Source organism: Camelina sativa, chromosome 10 (assembly GCF_030686135.1).
Source record: "Camelina sativa cultivar CO46 ecotype springtype chromosome 10, ASM3068613v1".
NCBI classification, from domain to species: Eukaryota; Viridiplantae; Streptophyta; class Magnoliopsida; order Brassicales; family Brassicaceae; genus Camelina; species Camelina sativa.
The window spans coordinates 15,527,937-15,551,628 of record NC_141889.1 but is presented as its reverse complement, the minus strand read 5'-3'; the positions used below and the strand labels follow the sequence as shown (position 1 = coordinate 15,551,628).

The 23,692-nt window shown below is 37.5% G+C and overlaps 1 protein-coding gene, 2 long non-coding RNA genes and 1 pseudogene across 10 annotated transcripts; 2 read left to right on the top strand and 2 right to left on the bottom strand.

Annotated features, from left to right (window-relative positions):
- Nucleotides 1-1,857: 1,857 nt before the first annotated feature.
- On the top strand, nucleotides 1,858-7,077 carry LOC147936188 (uncharacterized). 3 transcript variants are annotated; one of them, XM_087470554.1, is made up of 2 exons: nucleotides 1,858-1,875; nucleotides 5,857-7,077. In XM_087470554.1, the coding sequence occupies exons 1-2, from the start codon at nucleotides 1,858-1,860 to the stop codon at nucleotides 7,075-7,077; spliced, it is 1,239 nt and encodes a 412-aa protein (XP_087326680.1). The 3 variants fall into 3 exon arrangements, with proteins under 3 accessions (XP_087326680.1, XP_087326681.1, XP_087326682.1); XM_087470555.1 differs by lacking the exon at nucleotides 1,858-1,875 and adding an exon at nucleotides 4,607-4,618; XM_087470556.1 differs by lacking the exon at nucleotides 1,858-1,875 and adding an exon at nucleotides 4,706-4,996.
- A 5,069-nt stretch (nucleotides 7,078-12,146) lies between these two features.
- Nucleotides 12,147-13,850, top strand: LOC104719147 (uncharacterized). Of its 3 annotated transcripts, none has more exons than XR_015568360.1 (6): nucleotides 12,147-12,264; nucleotides 12,556-12,626; nucleotides 12,725-12,873; nucleotides 12,947-13,021; nucleotides 13,118-13,250; nucleotides 13,509-13,850. It is a non-coding gene; the product is annotated as an uncharacterized LOC104719147 (long non-coding RNA). The 3 variants fall into 3 exon arrangements; XR_756532.3 differs by having other exon boundaries at nucleotides 13,341-13,850; XR_015568361.1 differs by lacking the exon at nucleotides 13,509-13,850 and having other exon boundaries at nucleotides 12,556-12,621; nucleotides 13,118-13,256.
- A 6,930-nt stretch (nucleotides 13,851-20,780) lies between these two features.
- Nucleotides 20,781-21,638, bottom strand: LOC104720440 (germin-like protein subfamily 1 member 13 pseudogene; annotated as a pseudogene). The gene is made up of 2 exons (XR_015568242.1): nucleotides 21,518-21,638; nucleotides 20,781-21,417 (listed from the first exon to the last, which is right to left on the bottom strand). The product of XR_015568242.1 is annotated as a germin-like protein subfamily 1 member 13 pseudogene (transcript).
- Nucleotides 21,639-22,193: 555 nt separating this feature from the next.
- LOC104719143 (uncharacterized) lies at nucleotides 22,194-23,622 on the bottom strand. Of its 3 annotated transcripts, none has more exons than XR_015568359.1 (5): nucleotides 23,451-23,622; nucleotides 23,071-23,216; nucleotides 22,635-22,939; nucleotides 22,475-22,544; nucleotides 22,194-22,383 (listed from the first exon to the last, which is right to left on the bottom strand). It is a non-coding gene; the product is annotated as an uncharacterized LOC104719143 (long non-coding RNA). The 3 variants fall into 3 exon arrangements; XR_756526.3 differs by having other exon boundaries at nucleotides 23,111-23,216; XR_756524.3 differs by having other exon boundaries at nucleotides 22,362-22,544; nucleotides 23,111-23,216.
- Nucleotides 23,623-23,692: the final 70 nt, after the last annotated feature.

The following is a 23,692-nucleotide window of genomic DNA, read 5'->3' as shown; positions in this document are numbered from 1 at the left end:
TTTGACGTTAGTTGGTAAAGAAGTCTGCAAGAGAAGTCGGTTTTTTTATATTTTCTGGTACTGTTTCAGATAAACCGGAATTGGTTTTCTAAAACCGGGATTATTATAATTATTATAATTTAACTCAACTTAAAAACCACGATAACAACTATAATTATCTCTAATTCCGTCTTGCTCATATTCTTGTCATCAATCTATTCCTCTTACCTCTTCCACTTATCTCATCCGCTTATCAATAATGATTCATTTTCCCATTGTCTCAATTGCAGAGGTGACAGTTTCCCTTTGATAATAGGCAGAGAGTACACAGAAAAAACATGTTTTGGGGGTCAGAGCAGAGACAACTTAATTACAGTTTTTAATTTTTATTCTTCAGTCTGTTAATTTCCTTGCACTTAATTACAATTTTTAGTTTTTAGTTCCTTGTACTTAATGTTATGTAAAAGTAGTGCTTAGCAACTTGCTAAACGTATTTAATGAAAGTATATTGACTATTATTGTTCAGGTCAGTCAATAGTGCCTTACCCTATTTTCACCTTCTTCCCACAAAATGTGTTAAAAAGTTTCTTTCTTTTTCACTTTTCCAAATACAAACAAAACCAAACAAACCAACCAATAATCGCTTCTTGTAGAGTTGAAAAAGAGATAAGAATGCATAAAGAAAAGAAAAAAAAAAGACGATTAAAGACTTTTTCAATTATACAAACTTCACACAGAACTCCAACATGTTAACTTCCAAAATAAGTCTAAGTTAATGACCTAACTGCCTAAGAAAACCAAAAACTTGATTTCTCCATATGTATAATAGATAATCATGTCAAAAACATATAGAAGCAAGTACATAACATATATCAAAGAATACAACACGAAAATCTTAAAAATTATTCACCAATTTGTAATAAATTGATTTTCAAATTATGACGACTTCATGTTGATGTCAACATTGTAGACATAAATTAGCCTCTATGAAGATACTTCCTTTGAAGTCTATTTTGTGTGGTCTACTTTTGCAATTACAATTTAATAAAGCAGACACCGTATGAAGTCTACTAGGATAGTTGACTTCTTTTGTTGTCTTCCTTTGTTAATTTTTTGGTCAGTTTTGCAATTAAAAGCATATAACAGAGTAGACTTCTTGGAAAGTTTCAACAACTTAACTTCGATTACAGTCTACTCTGGTTATTTTTGCAATTGACCAAACCATTGACTTTGTAGTAGACTTCTATCTAACAAGTAGACTTCATTTATCCGTCAACTAGAAAAAGTTAACTTCGTTGTGGTTAGTTTTGCAATTGACCAAGTTTGACTTTCGCCAATTAGACTACGTTCGAAGTCTCCACGAATTGTGACTTCGTTTGCAGTCTGCCCTGGTCATTTTTGGGGTTGACCAACATTATAATTTTTTAACTAGTAGACTTCTTTTGCAGTCAACTAATTAATTTTATATCAGTAATATTACGGTCAATGCTTTTATATTTTGGTCAACTTCAAAAATAACCACTATAGAAGTCTACTATATTATTATCCTGCGAAGACTTCATCTGACAATCTTAACTAAAAAGTCAAAAATTTGATCAATTGCAAAAATACACCTTAGTAGACTGCAAACGAAGTATCTGTTAGAAATATTATAATGCAGTCTAAACCATATTTTTTTGTTTTCAAATGAAATTAAAGAGACTGAAATTTTAGTCTACGGGCTCGAAATTCGATAAATTTTAAATTGCAAAACTGACCACATAATAGACTTTACATGATATTATGACGGTTGGACTAACAAATGAAGTCTAATTTCGACAAAAACACAAGGAAAATCACGAAATCTACCGGAAAATAACCTTTTGGTGGTTGTTCGCAATGTCAAACACCGAGGACGTCGCCTTATGTCACCAATGAAGAAACCCAGCGCCAATTTAATCACTATCCAAGAATCATGACATATAACAAGATAAATGCACTTGCAAATTTTCTTGGATTGAAATAGAGAGGAGATGAAAGAAAATGAAGTTCTCATAGCATTGAATGTTATTTAAGCTTACAAATTCAGGTTGTTGAAGCTTTAAGAGCTTCAAATTTGGTTGTTCATGGTTGTTGGAAAATTGATGGTGGTGGCACAACCGTAAATAAAAGAAGAAGATGAGGATATGAATGTAATAAACATTTTTGCAAGAAATTTCAAATAAATCAGAAATAATTGCAATTTTGTGAATACAATGAATGGACAAGTTTAATAGGGAGAAAATGGCAAACGTTGGAGAGAGAAAAAGAGAAGTCTAACATTGCAACTGAATCAAGTTAGGGGTCTAATTTTGCAAGTCTCCCTATATTTATGATATGTTACAAAATATTTTATAGATATGAGCTTGGGACAATTGCATTTTATATACCATTATTTGGCCTTGAATGCAATAGTAGACCCCATATTCGATATTTTTGAAACATAACCACTAAAGGTACTGAAATTACAGTTGATTCCCTTACGACCAAAAAAAAAAAAACAAGCCGAAATGACAGATATAACCCGAAGGAAGTCTGCAATAGATTTCTTTAAGGTCGATTACAAATTAACGTCAACTAGAAGACATAACAATTTGTCTACTCCTTAATTATAGTTTAAACTTTAATTAAAAATATTATAAAAAATAATTTGATAAACCTATTGACCAAATAATAACCAGCATAGACTTCCTGCATTGGAATAAAATAAATTTACCTATAAACAAGTCAAATTAAGGGAGGAAAGGCTGATTAGGTTAAAATTATATGATTTAGGGTTTTGCTTAAGTAGACTTCTATGTGGACTATTTGTGGTTGACTTTGTTATGCCATCAACTATTAATATTATATTATCTGAATTTCATTGATAATTTAACCAAATCGATAGCTGAACCAAACCGAATGTGTACCGATTCCTTGATTTTAACCTAACCGAATTATTTAACCATATATATACTTCTCTCTAACTCAACCCTAGTTTTTTTATGTGATTTCTCTCGCCGGAGCCACCAAAAGTAAAACAACGCCATTCTCTTCTCCATTCTTCTTTTCAACTCTCTCTCTATCTCTCTATCTCTCTGGAGATTTGATTACAGCTAAAATTGAATGTGTTTGGAGCTAGATACGGCGGCGGATTTGGATAGGCTGTTGTTTTCTTTTTCCGTTTATGGATATGACTGGAGAGTTAAGAAGAAGAAGGTCTCTCTCTGTTTGTCTCTCTTTATCTCTCTATTTGTCTCTCTTCTTACTAACCGAACACTTAGTATCAGCGGCTAGCGACGGTGATTTATAGGAAGCCAAGTAGTCACCCTCTGTGTATCAAGATCTTGGTTTCAGACTATATACCAAGTGTTCCCATTTGTTGGATCTTGTTGAAGAATAATAAATCCTCAATTGCTGGTTTTGATCCAAGGTAAAAAAGCGTTTTTTTTTTGTTTTAAGTTATGATATTGGGGCTGTTCGTTTCGTTGCCGCAGATAGCTGTGGATGCGGCAGACGCAAGTATTGGTGTTCGTTTGGTTGTCGCAACTACCTGCGGCATGACGCTGCGTTTGCCGCTGCTCGCTGCGGTTAGAAAGTTTGATCGCCGGTTTAATACAGCGATTAGCGACTAAATAGTTGCGGCATATATGAAAAATGACAAAACTACCCTTGTTTGTTGAAGGATTTACAAAATAACCTTTAACCCTAATAAGAACACGAAGAAGACAATTCTCTCTTCGTCTTCTTCGTCATCTTCGTCGCCTTCAATTCTGGTGAGTATGGTAAGCTCTCATGCTTCTTCTTCTCTATTTCACTCTTGATAGCTTAGTATAGCTTAGTATCGATCTCTCGTTGCTCATGAGTGCTTAGTCTCAATCTTTCTTCTTCGCCCAATTCAGTACCTCTTTCTCTCTCTGCTTCTTTGTTTCAATGTTGTAGATACAAAACTAGGGTATTAACAAGCAGAACCAATAGAAACTGAATCTGGGTTTTGTTTAAGCTATATTTAGCACCATATTTGGGATAAGAGTTTAGCAGTTTATTCGGATAAGAGTTCAGTAGTGTATTGTTGTTAGAGGAAAAAGGGTATAAAGTCAAGTGAAACAGGTTGATTATTTGGTTTTGGTTTTCTTTGGTTACAGACCTCAGATTTTAGGTCTGAAACATGTTCTGAAAACTTGAGAGCAAGATCTTTCCATTGATATAAAGATAGTCTTCTGAGTCCATTTGGTTTGATGGGAAATTGATTCCAAAGTTGACTGTTGGCAGGGTTGTGTCATTCGGGTTATGTGTTGGGAATTTGGTCATAACTTTAAAACCGTGAGTCTAAATTAAGATCTGTTTTTTTCTGTGGCTTTGTATGTCTGTTGTGAATCTTTCCACGAAGTTTTATAATTTTCTAGGTTGTTTTGGCACTCTGTTTGTCGTCTGCATCAAGACAGACGAATTTAGTAGCTTTATGGCTTCATTGTCTCTGTTTAAGTAATTTGGAAAGTGAAAAAGTTTCTTGTTTAACACTTTTTGTTTGGCTTTTGACGATTTCTCATGTATGCTGATATGTTTAACACTTGTTTGTTTGGCTTTTGATGATTTCTCAGGTTAAAACTCAAGTGTTTTGAGAAAGAAGATGTCTAAAGACGTAAGTGTTTTGGCTTTTATCTTAGTGTTTGGTTTGGATCTTAGTGGTTGTGGTTTCATATTTTTTTATGCATCATTTTAGAGTTGGACGGATGATGAAACTCGATTATTCTTTCAACTTTATGCGGATGAGAGAAAAAAAGGAAATAGAACAAGTGTAGGAATGAATCAAACTGGGAAAGATACCATCATGAAGAAGTTTGAAGAGAAATTTAAGAGGGGATTTAACAAATGGATCCCTCATTTTAAGAATAAGTATGATTCGTGTGAGAAAAAGTACGCCACCTTTAGAACGTTAACTCATAATAGGCCTGAGGCTCGGTATGATGATATGGGAAGGTTGGAGATGTCAGATGATTGGTGGAAGCAACGAATAGAGGTACTTGCTTGTGCTATATATGCTTGTTCTTTTGATCACAGTCTCTTCTTAATGTAGTTATTCTGCCTAAGTTTAGTAGTATATAACACTCCTTTGTTTATGCTCTATAGGAATGGCCTGCAGCAAGAAAATTTAGAAGCAAAATGATTGCTAATATGGATGTGTTTGAAGAAGAATTCTGTTTGGTAATAGTTACTGGAGCTGAAGGATGGAGCTCTCAAACTGGAGAAGCTAGTTTAAATTCTACAGTGGATGGAGATGATGATGATGAAGTTGATTCTGTTGACAAAGATATGCCAGCACCGGTAGAGAAACAGACTCAAACACAAACCCAAGTTGGAAGTTCAAGAGCAAAAAAAAGGCGTAGGGAGAAAGATATGGATGTTGAAGCTGTTATAAAACGGACCGAAGCTCTTGAGAAGAAGGATAAAATAGCGGAACAGATGTTGGAGCGTGAGTATGCATCAAGTGTTGAGAGTGTATTAGAGTCACTTAATGGATTGCCTGGAATTATGAAGTGGTCTTCATTTTACAAAGCAGCAGTTCAGCATCTTATAGCAGATGAAGCAACCAAGCGAGGTTTTATAGCTTTTACTAGTGCTGAAGATAAGATTAGTTTTTTGGAGCTTATGACTAGAAGGAAACTTGATGATTTGTAGTGTTTATGAAGCAGATCATGACATTGCATGTGTTATAGTTTTGGTTTTGTTGTGTTATGAACGAGTTTTGGTTTTGGTTGTGTTATGAACGAGTTTTGGTTTTGGTTGTGTTATGAACATTGTTGTGTTATGAACGATTAACCAGTTTCGGTTGTGTTTGGCAATTAGTTTATTTATGGCAACTATTCTATGGTTTTGTAGATGATTAGAAGATGGATGTTGGGTGATGATGATGGTGATGATGATGATGAACTTGGTTTGATTGATTCACTTACTGCAGAGAGGTTAAGTCATAGAACAGATCGAGGAGCAGGATGGTGCCATGTCCAACAACTTATGCATGGATCAGATACACAATGTTATGACATTCTTCGAATGAACCAAAGAACTTTTAAGGCTTTATGTAAGATGCTAGCTATACGATATGGATTACTAGAGTCTGAAAATGTCTACATTGAGGAATCTGTTGCCATGTTTCTTGAGGTCGTTGGTCAGGATAAAACTATCCGAGATATAACTGCAAGATATCAACGGTCATTGGATACAATGAAACGGAAGGTTGATGATGTTTTGAGTGCTCTCATCAAGTTTGCAGCAGATACACTAAAGCCACAAGAAGGTGAATTTACCAGAGTAAACCCTGTTTTGAGGAATGATGATCGATATTGGCCATTTTTTAAAGATTGTGTTGGAGCACTTGATGGAACTCATACCCCGGTTCGTCCTCCGAGTCGATCTGCAGAAGCATATAAAGGTAGAAAGCAAGAACCTACAATAAATGTTCTTGCTATATGTAACTTCGATATGAAGTTCATATACGCATATGTCGGTGTACCTGGTAGAGCACATGATACAAAGGTCTTGACTCATTGTGCGAGGTATGAACCTTTTTTCCCACATCCGCCTAGTGGGAAGTACTATCTTGTTGACTCTGGGTACCCCACAAGGACAGGGTATCTTGGTCCACATCGTGGTTTGCGATATCATCTTGGTCAATTTGCTAGAGGAGGACCACCAGTAAGTGCACGAGAGTTGTTCAACAAAAAGCATTCAGGTATGCGATCTGTGATTGAGAGGACATTTGGAGTGTGGAAAGCAAAATGGAGGATTTTGGATCGTAAGCATCCAAAATATGGTCTCACTAAGTGGATTAAACTCGTAACGGCAACGATGGCACTACACAATTTCATACGGGATTCACATAGGGAAGATCATGATTTTGTACATTGGCATAGTACAGAAGCATATCATGGTGATGAAGGAGAAGAGGAAGAAAGAGAAGGAGAAGGAGAAGAAAAAGAAGAAGAAGAAGAAGAACAACAACAACAACATATTGCATATGAGCCGACTGGTGATAGAGCGATGGAAGCTCTGCGTAAAAACATCACGAATGAATATGGTCAAGGCTGTTTACCTTATTAGAAATTTTTACTATATATGTTGTTATAACTATATATCTAACTAAAAATTATTACCAGCTAAAATAAAAAATATTTTCTGGTTGTAAAAGATTTAAATTACATTTAAAATATAATGATACAAATTTATAAAAATAAAATAAGAATTGAGTGTAAAATTGCCGCAACGTCAGCAAAACGAACACAAAACCTGCGGTTGCGGTAGCGACAGCGGAAGCGTTAACAAAAAGAACAGCATACGTGCGGCAGCGGCAGAGATAACGGCGATGAAACGAACAATAACCTGGGGTAATGTTTGACGCTGTCGCTGCCGCTGCCGCCTGCGACGACGAAACGAACAGGACCATTTAGGTGAAGTTAGTTTTTTTCTGGGATCTCATTGTAGATTGTTAGGTCTGCTAATTCGCATATTACCAATTCAGTGACTCTTGGTTCTAAATTCGTTTTGGTAGTCATAGTCTTCTTTAGTCATGGTTTGGTTCTAAGCGAGTAAGAAACTCTTTTCAATCTTCTCTGTTTTTCTCTCTTGTAGTTCTGTGGTTCTATTTTTCTCTCTTGAGTTCTTCGCAGATAAGTGATATCTTTTGGTGTGAAGAAACGTTGCAGATCTTGAAAAAACAAATACTTTTGGCAGATACAGATTTAGCTTACCAATGTTTGACACCTAACCCCATCTCACCTGATTACATGATTCGTATGATTAGCTGTGAATTGTGCAATCAGTGATTTGTTAATAACATTGTCCGTTTATTTGTTACTTGATGGAGTTTAGTTAGCTTTGTAGGAATCTGTACTCACATGTGATTTGTGTTCTTGGGATGTGGTTTGCAGTGTTCTTCAAGAAGTGGTCAACAAAGCTGACGATGGTGGAATCACATCTCTTTATCTCAGCTATAACTATAAAGATGTATCAACAACGATGGGAAGCAAGACGTTGATCGACGTTAAAAGCATAAACTTATGCAGCGATTATAAGATTCGTTTTTTTCTATTCATTCTATAAGTTCATAATCTAAACTAAGTTCACTCTTAATTTAAAATATTTTCAACAAATATGTAGGAGTTAGTTTTATTATATTATGGAAGTAATTGATGTGTGGAGATGGATCTGGTCCATCTGGAAGAACTAAAACATGTGTTTGGTATGGAAACATGGAAGAAGAACATTATATTTGTAAATCTGTAAGAAATATAACTGCTAATACAATTATATAATTGTTGACGAGAAGTGTGGGCAAGTGATCCTTATTGTTTCATCTTGAAGACAAATAAAATGGTACAAAAAGTATTGCTAAGATAATTTTCTGGATCAGTGCAAACAGAACTACTCGTGAAAACAACCTTCTTACACCTATGAAAAAGATGCAATATTCGTAATTTATTGTTGCTCCAGTATCCAGTGTCAGATAAATAATACAAATAACGAATATGTTATATAGGAGCATTTTGTTTCTTCGAATGTCATCACTACGTGGCTTTTTTTTTATTAACTTAAACTTTAACATGTTCGTTCTCACAAATGTATCCTAAAAAAATATGACTTCCAAAATAAGTCTAAGTTAATGACATAACTGCTTAAGAAAACCAAAAACTTGATTTTTCCATATATATAATATATAATCATGTCAAAAACATATAGAAGCAAATATATAACATATATCAAAGAATACAACAAAAAAATCTTAAAAATTATTCACCAATTTACAATAAATTGGCTTTCAAATTATGACGATTATTGACATAAACTAGCCTATATGAAGATACTTCTCTTGAAGCCTATTTTGTGTGGTCTACTTTTGCAATTCCAATTTAATAAAGCAGACACCGTATGAAGTCTACTAGGATAGTTGACTTCTTTTGTTGTCTTCCTTTGTTAATTTTTTTGGTCAGTTTTGCAATTAAAAACATATAACAGAGTAGACTTCGTAGAAAGTTTCGACAAGTTAAGTTCGATTACAGTCTACTCTGGTTATTTTTGCAATTGACCAAACCATTGACTTTGTAGTAGACTTCTAGCTAACAAGTAGACTTCATCTATCCGTCAACTAGAAAAAGTAAACTTCGTTGTGGTTAGTTTTGCAATTGACCAAGTTTGACTTTCGCCAAGTAGACTACGTACGAAGTCTCTAGGAATGTTGACTTCGTTTGCAGTCTGCCGTAGTCATTTTTGGGGTTGACCAACATTTTAATTTTTTAACTAGTAGACTTCTTTTGTAGTCAACTAATTAATTTTATATCAATAATATTACAGTCAATGTTTTTATATTTTGGTCAAATCCAAAAATAGCCACTATAGAAGTCTACTCTTTTATTATCGGAAGAAGACTTCGTTCGGCAGTCATAACTAAAAAGTCAAGAATTTGGTCAATTGCAAAAATACACCTTAGTAGACTGCAAACGAATTATCTAAGAGAAAGATTATAATGCAGTCTGAACCATATTTTTTTGTTTTCAAATGAAATTAAGGAGACTGAAATTTCAGTTTACGGGCTCGAAACTCGATAAATTTTTAATTGCAAAATTGACCACATAGTAGACTTTACATGATATTATGACGGTTAGACTAACAAATGAAGTCTAATTTCACAAAAAAATCTAGGAAAATCACGAAATCTACCGGAAAATAACCTTATCGGTGGTTGTTTCACAATGTCAAGCACCCAGGACGTCGTCTTTAGTCACCACGGAAGAAACCCAGCACCAATTTAATCACTATCCAAGAATCATGACATATAACAAGATGAATGCACTTGCAAGTTTTCTTGGATTAAAATGGAGAGGAGATGGAAGAAAATGAAGGTCTCATAGCATTGGGTGTTATTTAAGCTGACAAATTCAGGTTGTTGAAGGTTTAAGAGCTTCAAATTTGGTTGTTCATGGTTGTTGGAAAATTGATGGTGGTGGCACAACCTTAAATAAAAGAAGAAGATGACAATATGGATGTAATAAACATTTTCGCAAAAAAATTTAAATAAATCAGAAATAATTGCATTTCTGTGAATACAATGAATGGACAAGGATTTAATAGGGAGAAAGTGGCAAATGTTGGAGAGAGAAAAAGAGGGGTCTAACATTGCAGTTGACTCAAGTTTGTAATCTAATTTTGTAAGTCTCCCTATGAGCTTTAGGAGAAACATACATTATATTTTTTTTTCTTTACATACATAATACATTATATGTAAATTTACATGGTAATTAAATTATGATATTAATAAGACCATATTTTACATGTGGATTTCAGAAAAAGTATTATCTTATTATCTTATCGAATTTTGTTATTTTTACACTCGCCCGACTTGGGACTGACAAATTTTGTTATGTTTTCTTTCAGTCATTCACGACAATAACAGGAAGGAGGCGTCCTCTTATTAACAAAAAGGGTTTTTGGTTTAATTATAATAAACCATGATTTAATTAGATTAAACCAAGATTTATTTAAACCAGAATTAATTAAACCATACTTTGATTTAATTAATAAATTGACCAGCTTAGTAAACCAGCCGCAAAATTAAACCAACTTCACTCCAATTCTCGATATAAAATTCCATATTTCATATTTTTTGGGGCACGGGTGGTACAACATCTCCATTGGGGAGTGCTCTATAGGTTGCCATTCTATTTATGGCCCAAAAAAAAAACCTATAATATAGTCAATAATTCGAGAATAGATTCTTCAATAGGAAACTTGAGCAACTCATAAGGAACGTTATATGTCAAGTTTAGATTGGTTGTCGGATAAATATAAAAAGCAAAATTCTTTTTTTCTTTCTTTTTTTTTCTTTTTTCTTTCCACTCTTTCTCTAACAACCCGTCCCGTGAACCCCACTAGCCTCACTGCTAGCTGCCCCAACAGACCGTCCGCAGATCCTACTAGCCTCACTGCTAGCCGTCCCAACGGACCCCAAGCTGGCCCTGCAGGACATCGATCCTAACCCATCACTGTGGACATCCCAATCCACCAGTAGGTTATTGGTGCGCCAGGCGTTCCTCGAACCCTGGTCCTCACCCTTTATCAACCTTCCCACAAGACAAGTTGCCACCAATTGATCTACAGGGCCAGCTTGGGATCCGTTGGGATGGCTAGCAGTGAGGCTAGTGGGGTCCGCGGACGGTCTGTTGGGGCAGCTAACAATGAGGCTAGTGGGGTCCATTGGACGGGTTGTTACATAAAAATCGATTTTTAATATGACAACCCGTCCCGTGGACCCCACTAGCCTCACTACTAGCCCACTAGCCTCACTGCTAGCCGCCCCAACATACCCCAAGTTGGCCCTGCAGAGCATCGATCCTAACCCATCACTGTGGATATCGCAATCCACCAATAGGTTATTGGTGCGCCACGCGTTCCTCGAACCCTGGTCCCCACCCTTTCACAACATTTCCACATGACAAACTGTCACCAATTGATCCTGGCGCACCAATAACCTACTGTGGATTTGGATGAGTAGTTCCATTTGCCATAGTGAGGGGTTAGGATCGATGCCCTGCAGGGCCAGCTTTGGGCCTATGGGGGCAAGCTAGCAGTGAGGCTAGTAGAGTCCACGGGACGGGTTGTTACACTTTCTCTCTTTACTCTCTTGATGTTAACAGCGATGGATTCGCCAAATCACCTCAAGTCCGGAAAAATCATCGACGGATGTTGCTCTGATGGCCTAAAGTGGACACATAAGGTTTGTCTTCTCATCTCTGCTTTAAAAAAACTTTCAGAACTCAAATTTTGTCTATGGAAAGCTAAAAGAGTCATGTTTCTCCTCGAGATGGAATCAAGTCAATTTGTTCATTCATTAGAAAGATATGCCTGATATAAAGAGATGTGTTATAAACTCGTGAGAGGATAAGTTTGAAACCAAGTGGACTTTAATGACGGCCCGATTAGAGCATCTCCACTGGAGAATGCTCTATCAGTTGCTATTCTATTTATGGCCCAAAAAATAAACCTCTATAATATAGTGAATAATTAGAGAATCGATTCTGCGATAGGGAAGTTGAGCAACTCATAAGGAATGTTACGTGTCAAGTTTAGATTGGTTGTTGGGTAAATATAAAAAACAATTTTTTTTTTTCTTTCTTCTTTCGACTCTTTCTCTCTTTCCTCTCTTGATGTTAACAGAGATGGATTCGACGATTCACCTAAAGTCCGGAAAAATCGTCGGCGGATGTTGCTTCTGATGGCCTAAATTGGACACATAAGGTTTGTCTTCTCATGTCTGCTTTAGTGCAATCTTTGATGGATGTTGCTTCCCGTCTCTCCCTTGTTTCACCCACCATCTCTCTCTTTCTCGCATCATCGCGACTGCTCAATTTGTGATTAGGTTTTCCCTGATGTTTGGGTGATAGATGAGTCTTAATGTTTCGTAAAATTATGTTATTACTACTGTGATTTTTTATTTTTTTGGTAAGATCTTGGATTGATTTACGATATCTGCCAATTTTGGTGTATAACCAAAATCTATGGATGATGGTCTGATTTTTAAAATGACAGGGATTGCTGCTGGTGTTTGTATAATGAGCAAGGCATGGAAAGATGAACAAGAACCTTCGTTGATCTGTTTTGTATTTTCGTTTTTCGCTCTAACTCTTTCGGGCTTAACCTTGTCTCGATTTCCCATGATGATGAAGAAGCTCATATAACTCTTTCGTGATCTTTCTAGATTCACATTGGTAGCTTCCCACCTGAAGAAGGCTGAATCGTGCGGAAAGATGGTGATCATTATTAAGTCATGCCTCATTGTCTTCAGATTAAGTTCATGGTTCAACCGCTATGAACTGTTTGTCTTTGAAATCTTCCGATGCTTATCAGGTTAATACTGTTATAATTGGTCTTGGAGCTGAGTATTTTCGATTGACACTTATGATGGTATCTCGTTAAATAGGCAGTTGAGCTTGACCCGGTAATGGTTAGTGTTGGCAAGGATTACTTTGGTTTCATACAAACTGATCGCTTGAAGGTAGATTCTTTCTTTTCAATACTAGTGTCAATGCTATTCTTTAGCATCTTTCTATTTGATTCTCTTATCTCTACCATCACATTCTTATACTTGTAGGTGCATATTGCTGATGGGATTAAATTCGTTAGAGATATAACAAACTCTGAAACTCCTTGTGAGGAAACATCAAACGTCAAAGGCAGAACTTGTCCTGAATTCTGATTATAGATGTGGATTAAACAGATTCAAGGTAAGAAAAAGGCCAAGTATTATTAGATTTACGTGGATTTTTCCACATTAATTTGCTAAATTATCTTGTTTGATCTATCTCTGTTTGTAGTGGCGGTTTAACCTGTCCTACATCTTAGTTTATCGAAGAGACATTTCTTCTTTTGGTTAAGCGTGCTCTCCGTCAGCCCAGTCTTTTCGTAGTGAACTTGAAGGTTTTGGTTTTGTTCTTGTAGGTTTTGGTTTTGAAAACTGCAGTTTCTGTTTTGAACACTTTCAGGGTTTGGTTTTTAAAACTGGAGCTTCTGTTTCTACTTATAAATTGGACACTTTCAGCTGGTGCTAGTGACAATGACTCGGTTGACAAAATGGAGGATCTTGTATGTGAAGCTCCTGTTATGCCTTCTCAAGAAAACTCAGGTCTGTTCTTGATGAACATATGTCTGCTCTTGGAAACTGCATTGCCTGTAATGATCATGTTGCTCTTGCTCACATTGATCAATACCTATGTTTAAATTTTGTTTTTGTTTGGATGAGATACACAAAACAACATTCTCAAGTGCTTATGTGAAAAGACCCGACCCGTTTTTTTAATAAATAATAAATAATAGTTACTCTACAACTAGTGGCCTCATACCCACTACCCTCCTAACCTCAGACACACCACAGCGGGTAACATAAACCATAACATTAAACCAATAATTATCCAATAATTAAATAACCAATATTCCAAGTATAACAATTCCAATAACCAAACATCAGGAAAATATAGAACCCCCAACCTAACAATGTTCTAATGACCTAACTCTAGCAACCTAACAATGCCGGACAACAACCAATCGAGTCCCTAGAACATCCTCCTCTTCATCGCCTGGATTCCACGATCACACTTTGCCTTTACCTGCACCACAAACACAAATCGAGATGCATGAGTATTTTATAAACACTCAGTGAGGCAATCCTCCCATCTATTGGGCTATACACACAAGCAACTGAGATACTAATGCAATAAAACAATCAACAAACAATACAAACAAACAAGGGAACGAGTATCATCTCGCTGGAAGGGAGGTGTTAACCGACACCAGCCAAGTGTCGACCGACACTGGCATTGGTGTCGATCGTCACTACCCCACAGTGTTGACCGATGTTGAACCTTGGGTGTCGACCGACACCCTCCTAGTGTCGATCGACGCTGACTCTGCAACCGCGATCCGCTCGAAGCCGAGAGTCGTATCTCGCTTCCAATCGCCACCAAATCGTCAAATACTCAAAACCCCAAGCCTTATGCATTTGTAGGAACCTAAAGCAACCATTCCCAACAAGAAAACCACACAAAAGAACAACAAACAAGCAAGAACAAAGGAATCTTAGGGTTAGATCAGCCATGGTCATGCACTCACCTCTTTGTAGGAATTTTCTGACCAACAATGACGAATCCCATACTCCCAGCAAGCCTCTACCACCTTCCTAGGTCCAGATATCTCAAGAACCACCAAGAAATCTCACCAAACTTCCCAAAAACTCACGAACACACTTTTTCTCTCTTTTTCTCTCAAAACTGTGATGCGGCGACAATATAACTTTCCCAAAACCCTTTCTGCAACAATTCACTTAAATATCTCGGTTCCCTTGGTTTTTCTTAAACCAAACCAACCAAAAATCGACAATTAAATCAATTTGGTCGAACCAAAAAAATGTTGGTGTTGAGGACACCCCCTTGGTGTCGATTGACACCCATCCCCAAAATAAACATTTTGGTTCGCGGATGTTACAATTCTCCCCCACCAACATTGATTCCTCCTCGAATGTCGAACAATCATCAGCCAAGGACCCTTGTGCAACCGTCTCCATGGCCCGCACTCCTCTGAACGATCTACGGAAGGTCACCTATTGGCGATAAGCTCACGTTCTAGGCATTATTTGCTCTTGAATTTTGGACTTTCCTTTACTCACAGGCCTAAACCTTGAGTTTTTATTTGCTCCTCATCAGGCCGAAGCCTGCATGCCATAGTATATAAGGAAGTCTAATATTCGTCTCTAGGGTTGCCACCCTACAGCGCGCCCCTGGATTGTCATCCAAAGTCAATATACCAACCATACTCTCAAGCCACAAAGTCTTAGAATATGGCAGTACTAGGAGAACCGAAACCCCCCAAGAGTCGTGAGCAAACAATTCTGAACACGACTGAGCCCTATCTTTATCCAGGTTTCCTTCTCATGGTTCGCGTTGAACAACACAATGACCTACCAACAACAGATCCCCTCACTGGAATACCTTATGACCACACAAGGATCATCTCAATGCGACAAGGGCCACCACAAAGGCCAACATATGTCCTAACCAGGACCACCACAAAGGCCAAACAAATGTACTAACAGGACCACCACAAAGGCCAAACAAATGTCCTAAACAAGACCGCCACCAAGGCCAAATAATCGTCCTAAACAGGACCGTCAAAAAGACCACTCGTCCCAAAGGACCATCATGAAGACCGCTTGTCCCGAAGGACCGTCACGATGATCGCTTGTTCCGAAGGACCGTTATGAAGACCACTTTTCCTGAAGGACCGTCACGAAGACCATACATCCCAAAGGACCGCCTAAACATGCAATATTGGCTAAACAGCCCACCACAAAGGCCACACAATTGGCTAAATAGTCCGCCACGAAGGCTACACAGTGGCTAAATAGCCTGCCACAAAAGCCACACAAGCCCCTCAAAGGCTCACAACCACTAAAAATGGACAAATTCTTACTCCCATAAAAATTTCCGTTTCTAGAACTTTCCACTTTTGGAAAATTTCCTCTTTAGCAACTTCTAATTCAGAAAACCTTTCCCCCTTTAACCACAGACTTGCAGAACTTTGTATCCCGAACACCACCTTGTCTTGTTACTTAGTGGCACAACCAACCAACCCTAAGCGACCAAGTAAACAAGATAGATGGGCTGGAATACTCCACGGACTACAATTGGGACCAGCCAAGACAAGTTCAAGTCGCAACTTGCTTGTCGAACCACTTCTTCAACCTTGCCTTCATCCTCGCCTCTGGCTCCCAAGTATGCTCCTCAACACAATCACAGTCCCAAAGAACTCTCATCAAAGGAATCTTCTTCTTCCAAAGTTCCTTGATCCTCCTCTCGAGAACCCTCACTGATCTCGTCTCCAAAACATGCTAGGCTGAAGATCCTCAGGAATCTTAGCCAACACCTGATCATCCTCGTGGAGACACTTTCCCAACATCAACACATGAAAAACCTTGTGGAACGCAAGCATAACCTCAGGCAACTCCAGCCTATATGCTATCGGTCCCACCCGCTAAATCACTCTGAACAGACCCATATACCTCATACTCAACTTAGTCTCACTCAATGACCTGTTCGGTTCACGCAACATGGCCATCTTGAGGTACACTCTATCTCCAACCTGAAACTTAAGATCTCTCCTCCTCTTGTCGGCATAACTCCTATGCCTATCCTGAGCTTCCTTCATGTTCAGCTTGAGAACCCGAATCTTCTCTTAGGTCGCCTGAACAAAACTTGCCCCGTACATGCTCCTCTCCCCCACCAGAGTCCAGCATAACGGTGTACGACACGGCTTCCCATACAAAGCCTCATGAGGAGCCATCCTAATACTCGCTTGGTAGCTTAGGTGATCTGCCCAATGGCCACCCCAGTCCAACACACACATCCTCAACAAATCCTCCAACGTCTAGATTGTCCTATCTCACTGCCCATCTGTCTATGGATGGTAAACTGTACTCATATGCACCTTAGTGCCCATCTCTAACTGAAATGCCCTCCAGAACACCGAAGTGAACTTGGAATCCCTATCAGACACAATACTCGATGGCACCCCATGCAACCTGACTATCTCCTTCACATACTTCTTAGCCAAGACCGCTGCTCCATCAGTCTTCTTAATGACAAGAAATTGTGCCGACTTAGTCAGCTGGTCCCCAATGACCCAAATAGCATCCAACGACCTCGACACTGGCAAACCAACTATGAAGTCCATAGTAATCATATCCCACTTCTACTCTGGAATGGGAAGACTCTTCAGCAATCCACCTGGGACCTGATGCTCAACCTTCACTAGCTGACACACATCGCACCTAGCGACCCAACTAGCCACATCCTTCTTCATCCCGACCCAATGATAGTACATCTTGAGATCACGGTACATCTTAGTTGCTCCTAGATGAATTGAGAACATGCTCGCATGAGCCTATCTCTGGATGTCTTGCCTCATCTCATCATCCTTAGGAACACAAATCCGCCCATGCATGCACCAATATACTACCATTAGCCGAGACCTGATACTCTGAGTCAACATCCTTCGAGGCATTCACCAGCCCCAAATCCTTCTCCTGAGCCAACTGCTTTTTGCTCAAAAGATCTACTCTATCAGCTGTAATCAAACCCAACGGCTCCTGAAAAATCGCACACAAGCTCAAAGCACTGATCTCCCCTACCAGAGACTCCATATCCTACTCCTGAGCCAAAGTCGCCCGCTTCCGACTCAAGGCATCTGCAACCAAGTTAGCTTTCCCAGGGTGATAGGATATCTCCAAATTATATTCCGCCACTAGCTCCATCCACCGCCTCTGCCTCAAATTCAGATTGGGCTGAGTGAATATGTACTTCAGGCTCTTATGATCTGTAAAAACATATACCTTTGCACTATAAAGATAAGATCTCCAAATATTTAGGATAAAAACTATAGCAGCCATTTCCAATTCATGAGTAGGATACTTGTCCTCATGCTTCCGCAACTGCCGCGAAGCGTAGGCAATCACCTTCCCATGCTGCATCAACACACACCCCAAACAAACTCTGAATGCATCTGTATATACCACATAGGGTTCTCCCTGCTCTGGCAATGCCAATACTGGAGTAGTAGTCAACATCTCCTTCAGGCTTGCAAAGCCCTCCTCGCACTCTTGTGGCCAAACAAAAGGAACCTCCTTCCCTGTCAACCTAGTCATCGGACGTGCTCTGCTCACAAAGCCTTGCACAAACCTCCTGTAGTAACCTGCCAACCCAAGGAAACTCTTGATCTCCGTGGCATTCTACGGTCTAGGCCATTCTCTGATAGCCTGAATCTTCTCCAATTCCACAGAAACCCCCTATGCAGCAACGATATGACCCAGAAAACCCATCTCCCACTGCCAGAAACTCCACGTGCTCAACTTAGCAAACAACTTCTGCTCCCGCAACTTCTCCAGAACTGCCCTCAAATGCATTGCATGCTTCTCCGGACTCTTGGGATAAACCAGGATAACGTCGATGAAAATGATGACAGACACGTCCAAAAATTCATGAAACATGCTCTTCATCAATCTCATAAACGCTGATGGCGCGTTAGTCAACCTAAACGGAATCACCACAAACTCATAATGTCCATACCTTGTCCTAAATGCAGTCTTCCTCACATACCATATAGATATATACATCTATTTAATTATAGAAAACAAAAGTAAGTGTTTTAAAATTTTAAATTCTATCTAATAACAAATATAACATAATTAGGTTCCAAATTGTATAAAATGTAAGAAGAAGAAAAAATATTCTAAACCAAATTATAAATTAATTAGATAAAATTTAATTAGTTGAGAATTTAAAAGCTAATTATATTAAAAATTATTATTTAAAACACAATAATTTATAATTTTATCATGCGGTGTACCGCGGGTGAAAACCTATTTTGTTGTAAATACCGTGACAAAAATGTCACATATCTTGCCAAATATTTTTACTAAAATCTTCTTGTAAAATAGTCACAACTCATACCGTTGAATATCTCTTGCAAAATTTGCAAGAAATTGTTGTATGTCGTAATATTATTGATAATTTGTAATAAAAAGCAATCGACAGTTTTGTCACTATTTTGCGATAAATTTGTAATAAAATTGTTACGTGCATTTATTATTATAAAAACTACGATGTCGGCCCATGCGTTACTGCACGGGAAAGTGAAAACTTTACATGATTAACATTGTTAATTGTTGGGAATCTCCTAAAATCATTTGTACTTACTCTTGTATAGTCAAGGTTCGAGAGTCGAATAATATTAGATGATCATAATGTTTTGCTAGAAGCCTCTTATGATCAATGACTTTAGATGCTCATTACTAATATCATTCGATCCTACAGGGTCACACACCTAAGCAGATTGGATTAATGCAATGTTGGGTTTGATATAATATATACAAGTATGTTATATGAGATATACATATATATATATATATATTTATATATGTGCACTTAGAAAAAAATGTTTATTATATATTATATACATATACATATATATAAACGTACACGTAGGAGAATTGGGCTTGGCCCATTAGCAAAACCCAATTGGAGGTGGTTGGAAACGGAGATTCGATGATCGGCTTCGAGCAGAACGCGCATGTTTGGGCCAGTGTCGATCGACATCATGTTGGTGTCGGTCGACACCAACTTGTCTGATTCGTGATTTCATGGTTTGTTGAGTTTGTTTGTTCTTTGTTAAAAATTGGAATCTCAGTTGCTTGTGTGTATAGTCCAGTAGATGGGAAGATTGCCTCACTAAGTATTTATGATAATACTTACGCATCTCAATTGTTGTTTGTGGTGTGCATGTATGTGACGTGGAATCATGTCGATGAGGAGGAGGATGATCTAGGGTCTCGTTTATGTGTTGGTGGTTACATTTTTTATGTTGGAACCTTGGATAGAGTTATGCTAGGTTGTTGGATAGATTGGTTAGGAATGTTATTGTATTGATGATGTATTGGTTTTGTATTATTGGTATGTTTCCGCTGTGCTTAATGGTTATTGTTGGTTTAATGATGAGTTGTGGTTTGGGTTGGTTAATTAAGTATTATGGATACTTAATTATATATATATGTATATATTGTATTTATTAAAAAAAAAGGATCGGGTTGTTTCATCTCCACACATAAGGAGGGCAGAGCCGAAGTTCTCTCTATGGTGGAGGAGGTTTGACACAAGGTTATCCTCCCCAGGGAGTAAGGTGGGGGAGGTTGGAAGCAAGGTTATCTCCCAAGGGAGGAAGGCAGAGCGAAGGTTTTCTTCATCTCTATGGTAGAGGAGGTTGGACGCAATGTTCTCTCCATATGGGAGGAGGGTAGAACCGAGGTTCTTTCCATAGTTAGTCATATACTATTGTGATATAATTTATTTTTTATTCAAAATATTTTTTGAGTTAACAATTTTAGTGATTAAAAAAATTATGCAAAATTGAAAGTAAAGAGACATATAATAGTTGACTTAATTTGGTCATATAGACATTTTCTAGGTGGTGGTAAATAATATATTTGTAACATACTGTATATCTAGGTGTAAAAAATACACTTTAATGGTAACATAAATAAAAAATTTGTATATAGATATTAATCAGTGTATTATAACAAAAAAAATATAACTAATGTATGATAAATTTTAATATATTTTTATTAAATTTAATTTTATTTCCAAAACTTTAAAGCCTGCACATCGGACGGGGTATTATCTAGTAGAAAAATAAACTTAAAATTAAATATCATATTAGGTGAATAACTCCTTTTTATTTTATTAAGCACACACCTTTAATTCGTATTACATCATTACATAAGTTTCACAACAATAAACACTCGTAATGACATGATTTAGTTTTTAAACTTGGCCTCAAGGTCCTTGACAACATTGACATCTAACTTAAACGCCTGAGCCAGAATCTCTGGATTAATTGGTGGCGTCGACCCAAACACATCGTGATAACACCAGCGTTCTGATTCTGACTACTTAGCCCAGCAAAGGCCACTGCAGGGGTCTTCCCCATATTCACTTGGAAATGGATCAATGGGGAACACGAACACGTCGCCTGGGTGCAACATTTTGGCAAATAGACGGTTATTGTCTTGATTGGAAGAGACAAAACCGACATACAATGTTCCCTCGAGAAGAACAAGGATCTCAGTAGCACGAGGGTGTGTGTGAGGCGGGTTCTGTCCATATGGCGCATAGTCTATGCGGACTAAGGATATTCCCATGGTGTTTAGCCCTGGAATCTGATCGACATTGACTGTTGTCACGTTGGATTTGACATCATTATCAGTGTCTCCTGCCTCGTTGAGGTCCGAGAAGAAGAAATCTTCTGCTTTCGCTTGCTTCGGATCCTTACAGAACTTAACATTTACAAAAACTGCAAATAGAAATATTGATTTGGAAAGCATATATTAAAAATGAAAAATTTAATCATAATAAAGGAAGATAATAATAATCAGCAGAGTTATTATACGCACCACCATTTTTGGGATCATCAATGGCTACACAGAAATCTTGGAGTGGACTTGGATCGTAAGCTTTGGCAAAGGAAATGACCAAAGCAGATAAGGTAATCACGATGAGACACTTAATTGGAAACCATCATGGTTTTAAATAACGAGATCTGCTAATGTTTTCTAACGATCTTTAATATATGTGTGTGTGTGGTGTTGTGAAAGCATTTGAGCTCAATATTTATAAGGCAAAAGCGCATGTTATATTTTACGTAGTCCGGCGTAATTCTATACATTTGTAAGTTGCATGTTTCAAAGTGGCAGTTCAAAAACGTTTAACAAGTCTATCTATAACTTAATCTTTTTTTAAAAAAAAAAAAAAAGATTTGCACAGTCCCACAACTTCTAGATTCAAGTCTTTTAGAATATCTGTACGTGTATGGACCTGGTCAGTGGGTCACTCATCTCACATACGTATGGAATGCGTCTATTATATATAGTACTTCAAAGAATGTAACGAAAGTATCTTAAAACAAATTTTATTTTTAATTTTGAAAAAAGTGAAATTAAGAACTTCTTAAGAAACTTTAATATTTCATGGATCCATTGAAGGTTGTTAAATTTGAGGTTCTTAAAAATATTTTTCTTTTTAATTGTAAATTATTATGGTATTTTGTTTAAATTTATAAAACTTGTATACTTTTTAAAAACAAAAAGATATTGCATTCATTAAAAGTTTAAACAAACATGACAAAAAGCTTGTTAAACTCCATTCTGTTTAATGAAGGGTAGAAGAATACGGCCTGGTTGTTGCTGCTGCTTGTTAAACCTCATTCTGTTTAATGAAGGATAGAAGAATGCGGCCTGGTTGTCTCGAAATTTATTCCCAGCTGAAGGGTGAGAAAACATACGAAACAGTTTTCCACTTATAGGTGTAAAACTATGTCAAGATTTGAAAACAATAAAAATCAAATATTAAACCTTGATTCCCCACAGCCAAGAATGACATTTTTTCTGTTGGTGAACCAGACAACTCTAATTCACCGTCTCCCTGTCAACAAATAAAATCCCATGAGCAATGTCATAGAACCTATCAAGAAAATCTTCATTTTTATTCAAGATATAAAAACTTGAAACTTACCTCTAGGGAAAAATACTACAAGTTGTGTTTTGGGATATCCCTTCAACAACTAAAGAAGTGATAGTTGCAGGCAATTGTACAATGTCTGATTTCTTGCCCCCAGCATAAGACTCAACCACTGTCATATTTAAAATATAATAACCCCTGCTTCTTCCTCTTCTCCTCCACTTTTCACCTCCGCCTCAAAGCTAGTTTCACTCGTCCCCTCACCACCTACAAATCTATCGCTCGCCTCTAATTACGTCTCGAGTCGACGTTGCTTCTCAGCTTTTTTTCTATGGTCACCGTCTTCTTGTTTGCCAAAACTGTAATCATATCAAAAAGATCACAACTTAAAATAAAGTTCACATGTTCTTCTACAAAGTCAATCACATAAGAGAAAACAACGTCATTGACAAGAAAACCAATGTAATCCAGAGCTTTGGTGAAATTTTACTAGAATATCTGACATCGTTGCATCTGCAAAGAGAAGATACCCGAAGAGTCCAGTGGCAAAGTAGATGGCAGCGCACAAGATGACAGAGATCTTCGTTGCTGGGATCACATGTAATGGATCTTTGAGCTCAAATCCAATTGGATGAACTGCATTAGTCATCACAACACCAAACTCAGAAACAAAACAAGAAAAAACAGAGAAGCAATAAGCAAAATTACAAATCAGTCGAACAACTTCTCTAATTCGTAAAATAAACAATTTTCCACTTGTTTCCACAAAATCGAAGTAGTAGTAATTATAATGATTGAAATTTCATTGTGGACTCATGATAGAGACTTGTTTTTCCGGTAAACATCGAAAGATAAGAGTTGACCTTTTACCTAAGAATCGACGATAACAAGGAGAGCTGGGTTTTTCGTCGGCTGTTTAGATGTTTCTCCTCTCAATTCAACTGTGAATCGCAAAACTGAGAGAGAGAGAGAGAGAGAGACGAGACACGGAAGAGGTAAAGAATAAACAAAAGAAAACATTTTTTTCAACCAATCAGGTGTCGACACGGTCGAGATCCTTAACAATCCTTAAACATCTAAGCTTAGACCTTCCCCATCGGGAGGTTTTAAGA